The following is a 20,157-nucleotide window of genomic DNA, read 5'->3' as shown; positions in this document are numbered from 1 at the left end:
TGTTTGCAGATGATATGATCTTATATCTAGAAAACCCTGAGAAATCAACGATACACCTACTAGAGCTAATAAACAAATTTAGCAAAGTAGCGGGATACAAGATTAATGCACATAAGTCAGTAATGTTTCTATATGCTAGAAATGAACAAACTGAAGAGACACTCAAGAAAAAGATACCATTTTCAATAGCAACTAAAAAAATCAAGTACCTAGGAATCAACTTAACCAAAGATGTAAAAGACCTATACAAAGAAAACTACATAACTCTACTAAAAGAAATAGAAGGGGACCTTAAAAGATGGAAAAATATTCCATGTTCATGGATAGGAAGGCTAAATGTCATTAAGATGTCAATTCTACCCAAACTCATTTACAGATTCAATGCAATCCCAATCAAAATTCCAACAACCTACTTTGCAGACTTGGAAAAGCTAGTTATCAAATTTATTTGGAAAGGGAAGATGCCTCGAATTGCTAAAGACACTCTAAAAAAGAAAAACGAAGTGGGAGGACTTACACTCCCTGACTTTGAAGCTTATTATAAAGCCACAGTTGCCAAAACAGCATGGTACTGGCACAAAGATAGACATATAGATCAATGGAATCGAATTGAGAATTCAGAGATAGACCCTCAGATCTATGGCCGACTGATCTTTGATAAGGCCCCCAAAGTCACCGAACTGAGCCATAATGGTCTTTTCAACAAATGGGGCTGGGAGAGTTGGATATCCATATCCAAAAGAATGAAAGAGGACCCCTACCTCACCCCCTACACAAAAATTAACTCAAAATGGACCAAAGATCTCAATATAAAAGAAAGTACCATAAAACTCCTAGAAGATAATGTAGGAAAACATCTTCAAGACCTTGTATTAGGAGGCCACTTCCTAGACTTTACACCCAAAGCACAAGCAACAAAAGAGAAAATAGATAAATGGGAACTCCTCAAGCTTAGAAGTTTCTGCACCTCAAAGGAATTTCTCAAAAGGTAAAGAGGCAGCCAACTCAATGGGAAAAAATTTTTGGAAACCATGTATCTGACAAAAGACTGATATCTTGCATATACAAAGAAATCCTACAACTCAATGACAATAGTACAGACAGCCCAATTATAAAATGGGCAAAAGATATGAAAAGACAGTTCTCTGAAGAGGAAATACAAATGGCCAAGAAACACATGAAAAAATGTTCAGCTTCACTAGCTATTAGAGAGATGCAAATTAAGACCACAATGAGATACCATCTAACACCGGTTAGAATGGCTGCCATTAAACAAACAGGAAACTACAAATGCTGGAGGGGATGTGGAGAAATTGGAACTCTTATTCATTGTTGGTGGGACTGTATAATGGTTCAGCCACTCTGGAAGTCAGTCTGGCAGTTCCTTAGAAAACTAGATATAGAGCTACCATTCGATCCAGCGATTGCACTCCTCGGTATATACCCGGAAGATCGGAAAGCAGTGACACGAACAGATATCTGCACGCCAATGTTCATAGCAGCATTATTCACAATTGCCAAGAGATGGAAACAACCCAAATGTCCTTCAACAGATGAGTGGATAAATAAAATGTGGTATATACACACGATGGAATACTACGCGGCAGTAAGAAGGAACGATCTGGTGAAACATATGACAACATGGATGAACCTTGAAGACATAATGCTGAGCGAAATAAGCCAGGCACAAAAAGAGAAATATTATATGCTACCACTAATGTGAACTTTGAAAAATGTAAAACAAATGGTTTATAATGTAGAATGTAGGGGAACTAGCAGTAGAGAGCAATTAAGGAAGGGGGAACAATAATCCAAGAAGAACAGATAAGCTATTTAACGTTCTGGGGATGCCCAGAAATGACTATGGTCTGTTAATTTCTGATGGTTGTAGTAGGAACAAGTTCACTGAAATGTTGCTATATTATGTAACTTTCTTGGGGTGGAGTAGGAACATGTTGGAAGTTAAGCAGTTATCTTAGGTTAGTTGTCTTTTTCTTACTCCCTTGCTATGGTCTCTTTGAAATGCTCTTTTATTGTATGTTTGTTTTCTTTTTAACTTTTTTTTTCATACAGGTGATTTGAAAAAAGAAGGGAAAGTTAAAAAAAAAAAAAAAAAGAAAAGAAAAAAGACAAACAAGGGAAAAAAAAAAAAAAAAAGATGTAGTGCCCCCTTGAGGAGCCTGTGGAGAATGCAGGGGTATTCGCCTACCCCACCTCCATGGTTGCTAACATGACCACAGACATAGGGGACTGGTGGTTGGATGGGTTGAGCCCTCTACCATAAGTTTTACCCTTAGGAAGACGGTTGCTGCAAAGGAGAGGCTAGGCCTCCCTGTATTTGTGCCTAAGAGTCTCCTCCTGAATGCCTCTTTGTTGCTCAGATGTGGCCCTCTCTCTCTGGCTAAGCCAACTTGAAAGGTGAAATCACTGCCCTCCCCCCTACGTGGGATCAGACACCCAGGGGAGTGAATCTCCCTGGCAATGTGGAATATGACTCCCAGGGAGGAATGTAGACCTGGCACCGTGGGACGGAGAACATCTTCTTGACCAAAAGGGGGATGTGAAAGGAAATGAAATAAGCTTCAGTGGCAGAGAGATTCCAAAAGGAGCCGAGAGGTCACTCTGGTGGGCACTCTTATGCACACTTTAGACAACCCTTTTTAGGTTCTAAAGAATTGGGGTAGCTGGTGGTGGATACCTGAAACTATCAAACTACAACCCAGAACCCATGAATCTCGAAGACAGTTGTATAAAAATGTAGCTTATGAGGGGTGACAATGGGATTGGGAAAGCCATAAGGACCAAACACCACTTTGTCTAGTTTATGGATGGATGCGTAGAAAAATAGGGGAAGGAAACAAACAGACAAAGGTACCCAGTGTTCTTTTTTACTTCAATTGCTCTTTTTCACTCTAATTATTATTCTTGTTATTTTTGTGTGTGTGCTAATGAAGGTGTCAGGGATTGATTTAGGTGATGAATGTACAACTATGTAATGGTACTGTAAACAATCGAAAGTACAATTTATTTTGTATGACTGCGTGGTATGTGAATATATCTCAATAAAATGATGATTAAAAAAAAAAAAAAAAAAAATAGATGGTTCTGAAAAAAAATAAATAAAGGCTCTATTAATTACAAAGGTGTTGGTAACCCAGTTTTCCATATTCTCACATCACAGGAGTTTAATCATTCTAATAAGTCTGTTCTGCCTCATTTTGTCAACCAGCTTAATTTAATTCTAAATGAAATCTCTAATTTTTCAATTGACACAGAGCTTAGAAATTTTCAGAAAATTGTCCTTGTTTAGTGAAGTTTGGCTATCCAGAAATTCTGATATTCAAGGATGCTTACACAAACAATTGTCGTTTTTTTTAACAATAGCTTCATTTTTCAATGACACAGTTAATAGCATTGTTTTACTTTTATTTGAAAATGTTTTTATCTGTCTCTGTTTGTTCCAGCGACAGTTTTCCTGGAGTTTTGGAAAAGACGGCGAGCAGTAATTGCTTATGACTGGGATTTGATAGACTGGGAAGAAGAGGAGGTTTGTATTATTTACCTCAGAATTTTCTTTAAAAGTGCATCACCAGGAAATATATGATCTTGCATCACCACTCCTTTACTCTATGACAGAAGCCAGATTTACACATAAAGCTTTCAATACCTAACTCTGAAGGTATAAAAAGGGACAAGCAGAATTAAAAAGAACAATAAAATAAAAGACATTTTGATTCCTTTGTGAAATAAAATTCCATGACTAAGTAAAGCATTTCACATGTAGAAAGAAACATCAGAAGAATTGGTAGTTCAGTTTTCTTAACTATTATCCATTTTCTTGACTTGAGCAGAACTAGGGTATTCATCTTACAACTCTAGGCACATGGAAGCAAACCTTCAAAGAGAACTACATCAAGGTAATGTACCCAGATGTGTACGGGCTCAGAAGTGTTACATCAAGCAATAAATGCTGAGGAGAAACCACTCCCCACACAGCCTCTTCACTGGGCGTTGCTAGATGTAGAGCCAGCTCCAGACAGATCTGTCAGGGAGGGTAAACTCAGTCCTGTCAAGGTCACTGACCCCATCCCTCTCCCTTTACCCCCTTCCAGGCTATACACTGAACTCTGGTTTTGATAGTCTCTCCTGCCGCATTTCTGTCAGAAATCTCAAGTACATGTCCTGGGCTCTGTCACCCTGGTCCCCCATTGAGCCCTGCTTCTCTGTGATGGTTGATGAGGCGAGACCTACTCTTTTCTTCTACCCTGTCATTTGTTATCTCTTACCTCTCCTGAGTCCCATTTCCTCAGAGCCTTGCTGTGCTGGTAAATCAGATAAACTAATCCTATACAACATGATAATGGGTATGAATGGGTGTTTTCCTCCCAGGAGACACACACACACATATATATATATATATTTTATATATTGAAAGGAATCTTCTAAAAGGACTTTGAGGGGGATAATTTTGATAAGGGTTTTTTTTTGTTTTTGTTTTTGTTTTTTTTTTGTTTCCTTCAAATCATGCCTTGTGAATCATGCAGCCTTTGCACCTTATGCCAGGAGCATGTTTGGGCAGTTTTTTAGATCTAGAAATAATTCTTGGATTTTAAGCAATCTGTTCTTCCAGTAAGGCCTTCTCTCATACTTTAATAAGCATGTTCCTGAAAACAATTTTCTGGGTTTGAAGAGCTGCCCGGGCAGATTATGCATCCCGGACCTGTTCCTGGGTGGCACCATTCTGCTGTTTCTTATTAAGTGTGTTTATGGGTGAGGTTTCCTGGTGACATAGAAAATGTTCTTTCCTGGGAATCAGAGTCACCACTAAGCAACCACATCACCTTAGACAGATTATTGCAACCTTGGACTTTTTCATCACTAAAGAAAAGAGATATGACTAAATTTGGCCATTTAGGCTCTAAAGTATGACACTATTTAATTAACTTTGACCAAACCAGTCAAAAAGCCACATTTGGCACTTATGGTGAGTCCAAGATGTAGGTACCCTTAGGATAAACATATCCCTTATAATTCTGGAGCCTTCTGGCTTCCTAGCCTCTTCACCTGCTGAACTGTTCTTTCACTCAGCATACATTTGAACAGGAGCCTACTTTAGTAGCTATATACAGTCCCAGTTCTCAGTTTGGGATTAATTGCGGAAATGCCTCTTTCTTCTAGCCCATGGTTCTCAGCTTGCTGTGTAGAAAAGCCTAGACCCCACTCCTGTCTTCAGGGGTAACCCAGTTACTCAGGCCTCTCTCTGTGATTGGCCTTGGTTCTGGTATGCCTAGCGCAAGGACTCTTGATGCTTAAAGCCTGATAAGTTGAAAGACTTTCCCAAAGAGACAGAAGATCCTAGATCTTTTCTTTTTATATCCTCACGTGTAACTGCCTAAAATAAATGAAAGAAAGCAGAACCTGTTTATAACTGTTTCTCCCACTAACCTTCCCTACCCACCACTAAGTGGAGTCCAATTTGGCTCCTCCTCTAGCAGGAGCCTGGCTGAACCAACACGAAGGCTGCACTTCAGCCTGCCCAGGCTGTTTTCTACCAAACTGTGATAACCCTGTTCTTTGTAACCTTTCTTCTATCAGCTGCTTCTTTGGTTTCTGTCAGTACCTACCTCCAAGTCTTGAGCATTTCTGCTTGTATTAATGTAATCTCCATTTCACCAGAGCCTCTGCTCATTTTCCATCCTCTTCCAGGACACTCAAATAGAACATGTACTTAATTAACTGTAACCACTTTAGCCTACCCTCTTGCTGATTTCCTTTCCTAATCCCATAATTGCTTTTTAGTCAGAGACTTTTCACATTTGGATGGGATTCAACTAAATGAAATAAAATCTCAGCTTGATTTAGAATTGGAGGAACCTTGATTTTAGCTAGATTTTTAAAGGATTTTAGCTTGTTTTCAAAGTCAATTAAGAACACGCTTAAAATATATTAGTTAAAGGTGAATTACTCCTATAGGAGCTTATTTAAAAATAAATTCATCATGTTTTTAGCTACCTAAATATAAAAATACAAAAAATTTATAGAAGAAAACTAAGAATTTTATTGCCATTACAATGCACAGAACAGATTTTGAACATTTTCCTGTTCAGAAGCTTCCTTTGTCCTGGTGTCCATATCACTCCCTGGCAATAATAGTAAAAGGTCATTAATTGTTTCAAACCACTGGGGGCAGGACAGAGGATCTTTTTTAAAACAATATTCTCAGTTTCTTTCTTCTTTCTTGAACTCAGATGTCTTTACCTAATCCAAAGAATAATTTAACAAGATAACAAAGAGACTTAACTGTTAGTCTAAATTACATTGCCTTTTGGTGATAATCAGTCTATATCTTTATCCCTTAGATTTTCTTCAAGTGACCAATTTCCAAACATTTAAACCTGGGTCACCAAGCCTACTTCATTGGTGTGTCAGCTATTGACTCAGTTTTTATGGTGGAGAAATATGAGATTTTTTTTCAATTGGTATCAGCTCTTCCTCAATGTATAAAAATGTGTCTGTTTGTTCTTTAGGAAGAAATACGGCCCCAGTTTGAAGCCAAGTATTCCAAGAAAGAGCGGATGAACCCCATTTCGGGAAAGCCAGAACCTTATCAAGCATTTGCAGACAAATGCAGCAGACTCATTGTTTCTGCATCTGGAATATTTTTTATGGTTTGAAACTTTTGAAATAAAATCTTTACTTGTTTCATAAAGTTCAAAAAGTTGGTATGGTGACTACCATATCAGGCATTTGCTTAATTCTACAAAACATTTTTGTGCTTTATGTTGTTCAGTCCTCACAACAACTCTGTGAGGTAATCAGAGGTGGTGTTGGTTTTCTCATATTCTAGATGGAGCAACTGAGGCTCCATAACATCAAGGAGCTTTCCCAGGGTCAGCCAGGGTTAGCCAAAATGGTAAGTGGTCAAGGTGGAACTTCAGCTCAAGACAACTTTACCCTAATCCAAAGTTCTTTCTACTTTCTCTTGATGCCACACTGAAAAGAACTAAAAAATATGAGATAGAACCTACAGCAATGTTTTTCAAACTTTTTTTTTTACCATGCCCATGGAGTAAGATATACGTTTTCTGTTATGGCCCTGTATATGCTACAAATGCGTAAAAATCTGAATATAATAACTGGAACAATGGTTCACCTTTACAATGTACAATACACTCTAATATTTCCTATTCTGTTACAAGAGGACAAACTACTTGCCCAAGAAAACCCTGCTAGTTACGTGGTAGCTGAGACAGGGTTCAGATCTGACTTGTGACTCTGAGTCAAGTGAGCTGTCCATTAATTCTACCATATTGGCACTCTTGTCTGAAGTTCAGCATATATTTGATATATTCAGCCATCCTGAGGACTGGCTTTAAGATCCAAGTTTTGATAACTATGTAGATTGTTTTCTATTCTAAGACGTACTCAGTAAGCCACCTATTGGAAGTCACAAAACTTTTTGGAACTTCAAATTCTAATTATCTCATAGGGATAGAATGCATCCTATTCTCAAATACCATGAAATCTTCAGAGAAAGATGCCTCATTCTGTGTATATATCTGATTAATAAGATATGATGGACCTGTTACATAGTTGGTTCATTCAACAAGTAATTGAGCACCAACTATGTGCTAATTATGCTACAGAAACCATGGTGGGCAAAGCAGGTATCATTCCTACCATCATGGAGCTTACTTTCTGTTGGGCAACATTGACAATAATCTAATAAACAAATTGTTTTAAATTACAAATAGTATATTGAAAGAAAAGCGTAGGTACCTTCTAACAGAGAAGTAATCTGAAAGTCATGAAAAGCTTTAATTGTGAAGTGGTTCTTGAGCTGAGAAATGAAGAGTGGGTAGGTGTTTACTAGGCTGTCTGTGTGTGAGAGACACACAGACAAGGGAATGGGTGGGCAGGTATTTTAGGCAAAGGAAATGGCCTTGAAGATTTAGGCATTTAGCCCATTTGAAGCAACGAGAGAAAGCTAGTGTGCCTGAATCCCCAGACAGAAAGGAGAATGGTGCCCGGTAGGACTGGAGAGAGCCTTGCAGGCCACATTAAGAGCTTTAGGAAAGCAATAAACAGTTTTAAACACAGGAGTGACATGCAGATCCCATAATAAATATTTGTTCATTGCTCATTCCAAAATTCTCCTTAATAAAGCATTACCCCATAGTTTAAACAGATTATCAACTTTCAAGTAGTATGATTTTCCAATTTGAATATCAAAGAAAGTACCAACAGGCGCGAGAGAGTGTTAACCACAATGAAAAGTATGCATTTCGTTGTGGTTTCTTGAGTCATACCATCATAGCTTCATTTCCTTTTCTAGCCAGAGGATTTTCTAGGTCGCATGTACCCTCTTCTGAATCATTCCACCAAGGTGCTCACTGGGTCTCCTCTGTCTTCTTGCCAGATCTGCGTGGTGATCGCTGCTGTGTTCGGGATTGTCATTTACAGGGTGGTGACCGTCAGCACTTTCGCTGCCTTTAAGTGGGCATTAATCAGGAATAACTCTCAGGTTGCAACCACAGGGACTGCTGTGTGCATCAACTTTTGTATCATTATGTTGCTGAACGTGGTAAGTGAGCTGCAAGGTAACTAGCCAAATGGATGAAAATGTGAGCTACCAGTGATAGTTTTCTGCTCCTGCAAAAGGGACCTGGCCTCAGAGAGGTGGGTCTGTCATGGAGTACTGATGCCTGGCAAAATGTCCGGCCTAAAGATGCACTCAGGACTGGGGAGTTTGGAAGCTTTGATTCAAATCTAGGCTCCAGAATTTCTAGCTGTGCAAATTGGACAAAATGCATAACTTCTCTGAACTTTAGTTCCCTTATATATCAAATAAAATAACACTATATACCCCCTTAGAAATTTTGGAGATTTAGAGAAAGAATGTATTTAAAGGGCCCAGCTCAAAACCTGTTGCATAGCTTTTGATTCTGAATGATCAAAAATGCCAAAGCATCCTTTGAGATAACCTTGCATGGAGAATATTCAGAGTGGTCCAGGATGCTTGTGTTGAATAACTGATTTCAGACTTTTTCACATGCATATTTTGGCCCAGATCTCTTCCCTGAACCCCAAACTCACATTTTAAACTGCCTATTCAACCATATCCACTTAACACAATCAAACCCAACCTCCCATTCCTGCTTCCAAAATCAGGTCCTCCCACAGCCTTCCCCACTGTAGTTGTTCAGGCTAAAACCCTTGGTGTTGTCCTTGATTCTTCTGTTTCTCTCATTGTGGAAATGTATCCAGAATTTGATCACTTTTCACCCATCTTCAACTACCCACCCTGGTCCAAGTCCCCATCATCTCCCATCTGGATTACTGCTTCCTAACAGGTCTGCCTCCTTCCACATTCACTCCCCTGCAATTGAGGCTCAACTCAGCAGAGTAAACGTCTGACATGGAAATCAGCTCATGTCACTCCTCTGTTCACAGTGGCCAGTGGCTCCCCTCTCACAATGAGAAAAGTTCACGTCTTCACAATGGTCTCCGAAGCTCTCCCTCATCTGGCCCTCATGACGTCTCTGACTTTACCTCTTCCCCTCCTCACCCTGATTCCCCTGCTCCGGCCACGCCAGCTTCCCCCTCATTCCTTGGATGTGCTAGGCATGCTCTCACCCAGGACGCTTGTATGGCTCTTCTCTCTTGCTGGAACCTTCTCCCCACCCCATCCCCCAAACCAGGGTCTACATTGCTTTCTCTCTCACCTCCTTCAGATCTTTGTTCAAATGTTACTTTTCTAGTAAAGCCTTCCCAGGTTACTCTATTTAAAATTTCCACCCACTCCCACTACCTGAAAATTTTCCAGCTCCTTACTGGGTTTATTTTCTCTGTAACATTTATCACTATCTAATATGCTATATAGTTTACTTATTTATTATCTGTCTTAACTGTGGAAAGTGAGGACCAGGAAGGCAGAAACTTTTGTCTGTTTTCTTTACTGTTGATATTCCCCAGTGTCTACAACAGAGCCTGGCACATAGTAGGCACTCAGTAAGTTGCCATTATCTGAAGAACAAAAGGTAGCAGCTGACATGGTTAGATATTGTGATCAATCTATACATACAATTACTGACCTTAGAGGTTTGTAGGAGGAAATAAGTGAAACATTCCTACTGTAAATTGCCAAGCACAGTTATAGGCAGGGAATAGATGGTTAGTAAATTATAAAGTTCCCCCACCCTTATTTATATTTCATCGTAAATCGGGTCATAAAGCTGAAATGCTCACATCATTGAAAAAGAACTTTCTGAAGACCCCAAAATTAACACTATTATCAACACAGTTTTATCTATTCAGGCTGTCATTTCTAGCAATTCCATAACCAATAATCCCTGAGTGACTCCTAAGAGGATTCAACCTAGCTGTTCTGGTTTGCTAAAGCTGCCAGAATGCAATATACCAGAAATGGGTTGGCTTTTACAATGAAAATTTATTAGCTTACAAATTTATAGTTCTAAGGCTGTGAAAATGTCCAAATTAAGGCATCAACAGAACAATACCTTCTCTGAAGAAAGGCCGCTGGCATCTGAGACACCTCTGTCACATGGGAAGGCACATGGCCAGCATCTGCTGGTCCTTCACTCCCAGGTTTTGTTGCTTTCAGCTTCTGGCTTCAGGGGCTTCCTCTTTCATCTCCTTTGGGGGCTTTTTCTCTAAGCTCTCTCATAAAGGACCCCAGTAAAAGGATTAATACCCACCATGCATGGTTGGGTCACATCTCAGTCCAAATAACCTAACCAAAAGGTCCCATTCATAATAGGCCTGTACTCATAGGAATAGGTTAGAAGAACATGGCCTTTTCTGGGTACATAACAGCTCCAAACTATTCTGCTACCCGATAATAAAGAATAAGGAGTTCACTGATGCTATAAATTAGTACCATGTCCCCATATAGTTTACCTTACTTTTCAAAAGGGAAATATCATATGTTGACCCCTGTGCTGTTCCTTTTATGAATTCCAGTTTATTCAGTGTTCAGACCACAGTAACAATGGCATATCATCAGCTCCCAAGGCTTTTGGGAAGGACCCTAAGGTCATTGAGTCCAAAACCCATTCTCCGACTGTGCTGGTTTGAATCTATTATGTCCACCACAAAAGCCATGTTCTTTAATGCAACCTTGTGGGGGTAGATTTATTAGTATTTTGATTAGGGTGGGACTTTTTGATTAGGTTGTTTCCATGGATATGTGACCCCACCCATTCAGGGTGGGTCTTGATTAGTTTACTGGAGTCCTTTAAGAGAGCTCATGGAGAGAAGGAGTTCAGAGAAGCTGAAAGAGACATTTTGGAGAGAAGCTAAGATATGTAGTCCAGAATTTGTCCCTAGGAGAAGCTAAGAGCCAACACAGACCCAGACGCTTGGACATGCAGACAGAAAGATGTTTGAAGATGCTAAGCTAAGAGATGAAGCCCAGAGTTTGCCCTGGAGATGCTAAGAGAGGATCTCAAGATGCTTAGAGAGAAATGCCCTGGGAGAACAAGCAAGGATGCACAGAGGCTGAGAGAGAGAAGCTAAGAGATAAAGGCCCAGAGGCATTTTTGGAGAAACCCATTTTGAAACCAGAACCCAGAGCAAAGACCAGCAGGCGCTGGGCACGTGTCTTCCCAGCTGACAGAGGTGTTCCAGACACCATTGGCCTTTCTTCAGTGACGGTAGCCTCTTGTTGCCTTAGTTTGGACAGTTTTATGGCCTTAGAACTGTACATTTGTAACCTAATAAACCCCCTTTATAAAAGCCAATCCATTTCTGGTATTTTGCGTAGCAGCATCTTTAGCAAAATGGAACACCGACCACTACCCATATAGAAGTAAAATGAAGATCTGAACAGGATGTGCAGTAACTTGCCCAAGTCCTACAGCTAAGTATAATTGGTAAAGCTGTAATTCCAGCCTGGGAATTTTTAGCCAGTGCATTTTCACTACTTTAGTCTAAATGTGATCTTAATTTTCATACTGTTTAAATCCATTTGACTATTTTTCATTTTCATTTATCATCTTTTATTTTAGAGAAAGCCACATGCTCTTTTTCTGCATTTATACCCTCCCTGGGGAATCTTCTAGAACTGGATTTGCTCTGAACTGTAGCCCCTGCACCACCATTCATGCACACATGTACACAATTCCTTCTTAGGACCCTCCATTTACCAGATGGTTGAGTGTGTTAGGGATGCACCCAGTGTACTCATGGAAAAGGAAAATACCATAAGGTTTGGGAGTCCCCAGTAGTGTTTGATCATTTCAGGATTTATAAGTGCTATGATCTAGGAAATGCAAGAATCCACAAATAATATGATTGCAGAATCTTAGAGTTAAAAGAGATCTTAAAGATATTCCATTGAAGGTATGGAGGCTCAAGAAGGTCATGACTTGCCAACCATCACTTGGAAAGCTGGTAATTAGTGGCTAGCCTTATTGCCACAGAATTATTCACCCCAAAATAAGAAATGACATTTTAAAAATAGCAAAATGGGATTTTGTGCACTTCTTGTCCCAAAAAGACACAGTTGTTCATAATGTTTTCATTGTTTGGTAAATGGATGTTAATGAAATTATTTTCACTCATGACTTGATTGCCTTATTTCCTTTATAATTATATGTTTTAGAATATCTACAGTTTTAGTATTAAATTTATGGAATTTATTTTACAGCTCTATGAAAAAGTTGCACTGCTTTTGACAAATTTAGGTAAGTAGAACCCTTTTAATTTCACAGTACAGTATGGTGGTCTGGAAAATACATTTTCAAAGATGCTGCAAAGAATTCATTTTTGAAATGCTGCTGAGAGGAAATATGCCTCTTTTTTTAAAATGCATACAATTTGTTCTCTGCCCCAACAGAACATTTTTTAAATGTCTAGTAATTGGAGATGTTTTCTATCTAAAGCGTTAAAACCTGTCACAGACTTTATCTGTCATGAGCTGATGTAATTTAACAAAGCATTTCTCTTAATGCATAAAAAATTGGCATCACAAAGCATGTGTATAAAGTGTCCATATCATTTAGAAAATTGTTCATTTGTTATTGCGTAACAATTTTCATTTAATTAAAAATGTAACAAGTTTTCATATTATATAAAATCACAGCACAGTTAATTGCTTTTGAAGACTGGGAGTCTTTTACCAGAAATGTAGGCAGGTGAGTCATTTTTAGAAATAACATTCATCTAGAGAATGAACAAGTCACTCCTAAGAACATTTCTCTGACCCATAAAGTACCAGAATAATCTGAAAGCCAGCAAAAAGCTGTACATTTACCACATTTTCATGATATAGAATTTATCCCAATTCTATTAACAAGATATTAGTCATTTACTCTATGCAATTTGAGAAAATTACAGACTCCCACATAATAACCATTTTAGCTCATTCCCATATGGGTAGCTTGTCCAAAGGGGAAAAAAATCGCAGAAGTATTTTTATTTACAATAATCATTTTAATAATAGATACCATTTAATGAGCTCTTCTATGTGCCAAACATTTGCATACTCCTTGAATGTCGTTGAAACCTTCCATCCCCACCACCCCTTGCCCAGAAAGATAGAAAAAGATTTATGTCCACGGAAGAGGTAACTGCCCCATCGCAGACTGTGCTGAGAACCCTTGATCCAGGCTGGCAAAGGTGCCAGTGGAGCACCGGACCTACCCATGGTTGGGACACCTGGAAATCCAGGCCTTTTCCCTGAAAGCTGATTGTCAGCGCAGGAGATCTTCCTATATAACTAGAAGTTGAATAGCAGAAGTGAAATAAAAGTAAAACCGTTTAAGAATCCTTTGTCTTTTCTGCCCTCAACACCAGTACAGCCTCTGAAACTAACATTTAAACCATTTTAAATCAAATTCTCATTTTATACCCCTTTTAAGATATACTCCCAGGGACTTTTTTTAATGCAATTTTATTGAGATGTGTTCACACACCCTATTATCCATCCAAAGTATACAATCAATGGCTCACAGTTATCATCATATTGTTGTGCATTCTTCACCACAATTTTGAAGTATTTTCATTACTCCAAAATAAAGAAAAATGCGAAAATTAAAAAGAATACCCAAAGCATTGCATATCCTTTATCCCCGCCCCCCCAATTATTTATATATATTTTTGTCTTTATTTTATTACTCATTCCCCATACACTGGATAAAGGGAATGCCCAGGGACATTTTTAGCTATAATTTGTGGAAAAGGAATTGATTGGGTAAAATTTTAAATGAACAATTAGAAGTTCAAGGAATATGAAAATAGATGAAATACTGTTGCATTAAATACATTCTGTTAAGCATTGCCTGAGGTGAGGGTGTAACTACTAGGAAAGGATAAGTGCATTCAAATTTGACAGGAGATTTCAAGTTGGAAGTTGGATCTTGAGGACTGTAGGTCCATATTTTGATTCAGTCACAATGTCCAAGGAGCATTTGCTTTATGGAAGTAGACAAGTAAGAAGAAATGAGAATTGGCCCCTGCCTAAGATCAGAAAATTATGACACACAAATGGTAATATACAATAAAAGCTCTAAAAATGAGGTCATCTCCTTGGTGTTTGTCCATGAGAATGGAAAATGATAGATCAGGGCAAAAGGCAAAGGTCAAGTATTTACCGCATTCCAAGATGGGGCTTTGACTACCTCTTATCCAGTAGCACCTGGCGTTACAACCAGAAATAGAAGCTAAGACTGAGGACTTATTAGGAGCAGGGAGTGGACTCCACACAGGCCCTATCCTACAGGCAGAAACTAGGAGCCAAAGGAAAGTCTACTGCAGACAACACAGACTGGGGATATGGCCTCTCGAGCAGACCGTCTCTGCTGCAGGTTCTCTGGGCATCCTATAACAGTGGAATAAGTAGACATTCAGTGTCCTCGAGCAAGTCAGTTTCCACTGCCCACCACACCTTTGATGTAGTTGGTTTTCAAGCTTAAAGGATCTCATGAATAGCCCATTCCATCACACACCATCTGTAGGCACTCTGGAGTCTCCTGTGGTTTCCTTAGACAACGCTGCCCCACTGCTGTAAGGAGGGGAGTGGGAAAAGGGGGTAGACGGGGTCAGATTTGGCTTCTCAAACACTGCTTGCTCCCCTTTTGTCCACAGAACAGCCTCGTACAGAGTCCGAGTGGGAGAACAGCTTCACCCTGAAAATGTTTCTTTTTCAGTTCGTCAATCTGAACAGCTCCACATTTTACATTGCATTCTTCCTCGGAAGGTGAGAAACCAATCCCTCCACATCTATCCAGGCCAGGGACATAGTGCTCAGAGTTCACTGACCATGGGGGACAGAGAGTCTTTCCTTTTTACAAAACATAAAATGAGAAAAGCTACCTCCTCCTTTCCCTTCCCAAATCTCAAAACCACGTCCCATCCCATCCCATCCCAGGGAAGAGTTCACTTCTAAATCCAACAGTTAATGAGGCTTTGGGAAGTATTCCATATTTAGTGGAAATGCCCACGAATTACATTACATTTGGAAGCATTCCTGGGAACCAGGGAAGGAGCAGGTATCACATTTGGTGAGATGGGTGCAGCAGCAGCCTCTAATGCTACTCCAGCATGGGATTCTAATCAAATTGTTAAATTTCTAAAACAAAAATGGCATTATATTACTCAAAAAGATCAGAATGTGGTTAAATACAGGAGTAAGACTGCTGCTCACACAAGCCAGAGCATTTGATATATAGTCAGCAGAAAATGTTAATAGTCACAGCAAGCCATGAGAACTGGCCTCTGTGATCCACAGCCAGACAAGCCAGAGAGAATATGTCCTCCAGAGAGTTCTAGAAGCTATAGTCATAATAGCTCTGAAGGGTTTCCTAATTTCCTCAGACCTGATACTTCTTATATCATTAATTTACTTTGGTGGATGTGCTAAACTGACTATAATATTCACTGAAATTGAGACCTACAGAATGCTGATGGTTTGTTTTTCTGTGTTAAAGATTTACCGGACACCCAGGTGCCTATTTGAGGCTGATAAACAGGTGGAGACTAGAAGAGGTCTGTATCCTTCCATCGGTCCTTGTTTCCTACAGTCTTGCATTAAACTGCCTTAGGGCAACTTTGTCCAGTATAGAAACCAGACACCCTTTCTTCCTCTCCATTGATTCTTGAATTTCTGTGTTTGCTCACCTCGCAGTGCCACCCTAGTGGATGCCTTATTGATCTCTGTATGCAAATGGGTATTATAATGGTGCTAAAGCAGACCTGGAATAATTTCATGGAACTTGGCTACCCGTAAGTACCTTAGATAGCTATCATTGAGAGGCAGCGTTGCTCTCAATGATATTGATTGACTTTTCTAGGTGTGGCAAGTAAGATAAGCAATGCAGACTCAGCAAATAGGCCAGTGGCTCTTTTAGAAGATGGAGCACAAGTTATGTTAACAAAAGAGGTGTTCTTTAAGAAGTCTCTTTAGACCCCTAAATATTTAATACTTCCTTGCAAATTGCTTTAAATAATGCCTTTTACCCTTTGGGCTTTAGCACTGCAGGTCTCTAGCTATTTAATCACATAGTTAACTAGTTCCCCACTCCCCATTTCAACTTGGGAGTGGTTCTAGAAAGATAAATCAGGGATGGTAATTCTTAAACAACCATAAATTCAGGCTGTATAGAAAAAGAATTTATAGAATGGAGGAAAGTTCTGAGATTCAAAAAATAAACTGGATTGTTTCTAAATCAGCATATCTTAACCATCAAAAATATTATCACCTGCTGAGAACAGTTTATATTGATGACTGTGGACAAAAACTTGTATCGCCTTTGTAAGGATAACCTTGAATTCTGCTGTTTGCTCAGTTCTAGTCAGTTAGGTTTTAAGGGGACATAAATCAGCAATCCTTCTTCCATTTCTCCTTTAATTCTATGCCTCCTAGTTTCCACATCAGCTCAATGTCTCTAAAGAGACAGAGAGAACTCCAGGTTTCAGGAAGAACCAGTCATCCAGAACAATTGACTAGAACTTGATTCCCTCCAGGAAGTCATCCCATAGCTCCCAATCAGAACCAGTGCTATAATATTTTATTCTTAGATTTATTTTTAGGAACCCTATTCCAAGGGTTTGGTATCTTCTATAACACTTTTTTTTAAAATACAGCATAAAATAAAAATGTTAGAAGCATTATATTCTAAAGTGTAAACCATAATTTATCAGAATGTCATAGATGTCAAGGGAACTATATTTTATCTCCAAGTAGTAAGGACACAGAGCAAAATTGTGAAGTAGGCAGTGTTTATGTTTGATATTCATTCCCATATTTTCTTTATTCTACATGGGTGTTTTGTTTTGTTTTGTTTTGTTTTTTTGTATTTCCATTCCCAGATGCCCCACAATTTTTTCTCTTGTCCCCTGTAGCAAGGGACTTCAACCCTCTCCCATATCATGAGATGCTTTCTGAGCACTAATAAGGATTAATGTGCTAACCTCCCCAGTGCGAGATGCATTTTAATAGACATTCAGGCTTGTCAAGATCGAGCCAAAAGCAGGCAAGTCCTGTTGTGGAACTGCAGGCATCTGTGTGCTGAGAGAGGATACATTTGGTGGGTTTGCTGATCTTCTAGGCCCCTGAAGTTGCAGGTCAGCACCACTTGGTAAGACTGCTCTTGTGTTCTAGAGTAAGCCACCTAGACCGAATCTTTCTATCTTCAGTTATCTGGGTGTCACCTTTGTGCTGGAGGATCCATTTATAGATGTTCTCGGTCCCCTACCACTCCTCCAAAGGCAAGACTCAACCTGATGAAGTTACATGAATGGTTAAAATAAGTTCATCAGCCATTCTGTTTATTAGCAAATACTAATGTTTGAAGTGTAGAATCCATTGCTATTTTTTTCCAAACCAGAGGCTTTATTTCCTTGGTAACCTGTCCTGATTTTCTTTTTAAACTGTGATTGTGTATTCTGATACTCCTCTTTCTAACCACTTAAAGACTTATGACCAGTTAATTTTTTTAAAAGAAATTGATCTTGTTTGTGCAGGCTAATTCAGAATTGGTGGACCAGAAGAAAACTACGACAAGAACATGGCCCTGAAAGGAAAATAAGTTTCCCACAGTGGGAAAAAGACTACAACCTTCAGCCCATGAATGCATATGGACTCTTTGATGAATACTTGGAAATGAGTATGAAAATATTCTACTTTATCCATTATCCTTTATAAACGTAAATTTTTTTATCTGTAGCTACATTCCATAAACATGCATCCATTATCTAAAGGACCATCAGTGTTTGGGGAGTGTCTTGCTTTAAGAAACTCAACCCATAGAGATGGTGCTGAAGATCTAGTCATTTCAAACTTTTCATGATAATGTGTCCTGAACCTTGTAATAAGTCACCAGGAAACACAAATGAGACTGAAAACTCGGTGAACCAAAGAAGGAATCATCACTTGTGAAGTGATTGGTTCACTCGCTCTGTAGACCTTGATTGATCCATGGTGTGTGCCAGGCAGCACTGTGCGTGGCACTGGAGATACCAAGAGGAATAAGGCACAGTCCCAGCCTTAAAAGAGTTCTTTAGCTAGTGGGGGAAAGGCAGAGGTATAAGGAGTAAGCGCAATAAAGTGATATGAATCTGTAGGGTTGGAGTGGGAGTGGCCATTTCTATTGGGTGAGGAGTGGCTGGAAGCGAGGAATGCTTAAGCACCACCATATTTAATTTAAGGAAACAGATTTCTCTGCAGTCAGACTCAAGGTATTTGTCTTAGCATATACCTAAGAGCGTGGGCTTTGGAAGGAGATTGCCTGGGTTAAAATCCTGGCCCTGCCACTTACTAGCTGTGGGAACTTGGGCTATTATCAAATCTCTCTGTCTCAGTTTCCTCATCTCTAAAGTGGGGATAATAATAAGAGTAACTACTTCATAGAGTCTTTGTGTGGATTAAATGAGTTAAAGCATGGAAAGGATTTAGTGTGCATTTTATGCATTAGCTATGTCATTATTATTATTATTTTCCTATTCTCCTTATCAACCTGGAAAATAATCCATAATATCTTTTTGGAAGCTAATAAAATCCCTTGGCAGATGCATTTACATTGAGTGTATATATCTTTTCTGTTGTTTCAGTGGTTTGAGTTTTGGTTTAGGGTTTTTTTTTTGTTTTTGTTTTTGTTTTTTTGGTGTTTTGTTTTGTTTGTAGATTTGTTAAATTCTTATAAAATAGGGACAGGAGTGGGGTAGGTAAGATGCATTACTTCAGAATGAAGCAGTTCTTTCTGCACAAACCTGAAAACTAAGAAAGTGCTAGAAGTGATGCTTAGTGTTTCTCAGATTGCTTATGTCCTAAGTCTCTATTGCTGTTTTTAGAATTTCAGTTATAGAATGGCAGAATGGTATAACTTGGAGAAGAAATCAATTTGAGCATTAATAATAAAACTTAATAAAAAGAATTCATTAAGAGAGCTAACTACTTTGATGTCTCTTAATGGACTCTCTTCCCATAAAGAATGAAATGAACAATAATGTTGGTATATTGAGTCCTTGAAAAGAAGCTTTTATATGATAGGATTGGCAGTGCTCTGAATACTGCAGTGTCTTGACAGCATGAACCAAATCACAAAAGCATCACAGGCAGACTGGGGAATCCTAACTGCTTACTTCCATCCTTATTGTTTTTGTTGTTTTCTTAATGGCTTCCTTTTGCTATTTTTTTTAATTCATTGAAATATAAAGAGAAACTGTATAAATCAAAAGTGTACAGATCAATGAATTTTCACAAATTTACACACACTTGTAACCAAATCTGTGTCACTCAGAGATCAGCAAACCACTTCCTGCAGGCCAAATCCTACCCACTTCTGGTTTTTGTAAAATTTTATTGAAACACAGCAACACCCGTTCATTCTCATATTATCTATTTTTCTATGTCTGCTTTCCTGCTATGACAGTAGAGCTGAGTAATTGTGGCAGAGACTGATGGCCCACAAAGCCTAAAATAATAAGTATCTGGCCCTTTACCAAAAAGTTTGCTGAGAATTACTATCAAGAATGGGTATTGAATTCTATCAAATGAATTTTTTGAACTTATTGAAATGGTCACTTTTTTTCTCCTTTATTCTATTAATGTGGTAAATTTAATTAATAGATTTTGATTGTCAAAGTTGCTAAACCAGCAAAGCAAACCTGAAAAAACCTACTTGGTTATGATGTAGT

At 38.9% G+C, this 20,157-nt stretch overlaps 1 protein-coding gene across 4 annotated transcripts in view; it reads left to right on the top strand.

The window, feature by feature from the left end:
- ANO4 (anoctamin 4) overlaps positions 1-20,157 on the top strand; it is a 514,881-nt gene that overhangs the window by 473,522 nt on the left and 21,202 nt on the right. For all 4 annotated transcript variants that reach the window (XM_037846690.1, XM_037846694.1, XM_037846691.1 and 1 more), the window contains 8 exons: positions 3,465-3,547; positions 6,528-6,668; positions 8,420-8,584; positions 12,671-12,707; positions 15,109-15,220; positions 15,951-16,008; positions 16,148-16,245; positions 17,986-18,128. In XM_037846690.1, the coding sequence (XP_037702618.1) occupies positions 3,465-3,547; positions 6,528-6,668; positions 8,420-8,584; positions 12,671-12,707; positions 15,109-15,220; positions 15,951-16,008; positions 16,148-16,245; positions 17,986-18,128 (837 nt within the window). The remainder of the gene's footprint in view (positions 1-3,464; positions 3,548-6,527; positions 6,669-8,419; positions 8,585-12,670; positions 12,708-15,108; positions 15,221-15,950; positions 16,009-16,147; positions 16,246-17,985; positions 18,129-20,157) is intronic.

Source organism: Choloepus didactylus, chromosome 8 (assembly GCF_015220235.1).
Source record: "Choloepus didactylus isolate mChoDid1 chromosome 8, mChoDid1.pri, whole genome shotgun sequence".
Classification (NCBI taxonomy): Eukaryota; Metazoa; Chordata; class Mammalia; order Pilosa; family Megalonychidae; genus Choloepus; species Choloepus didactylus.
The sequence above is the reverse complement of the archived record's forward strand: the minus strand, read 5'-3'. Positions and strand labels throughout refer to the sequence as shown.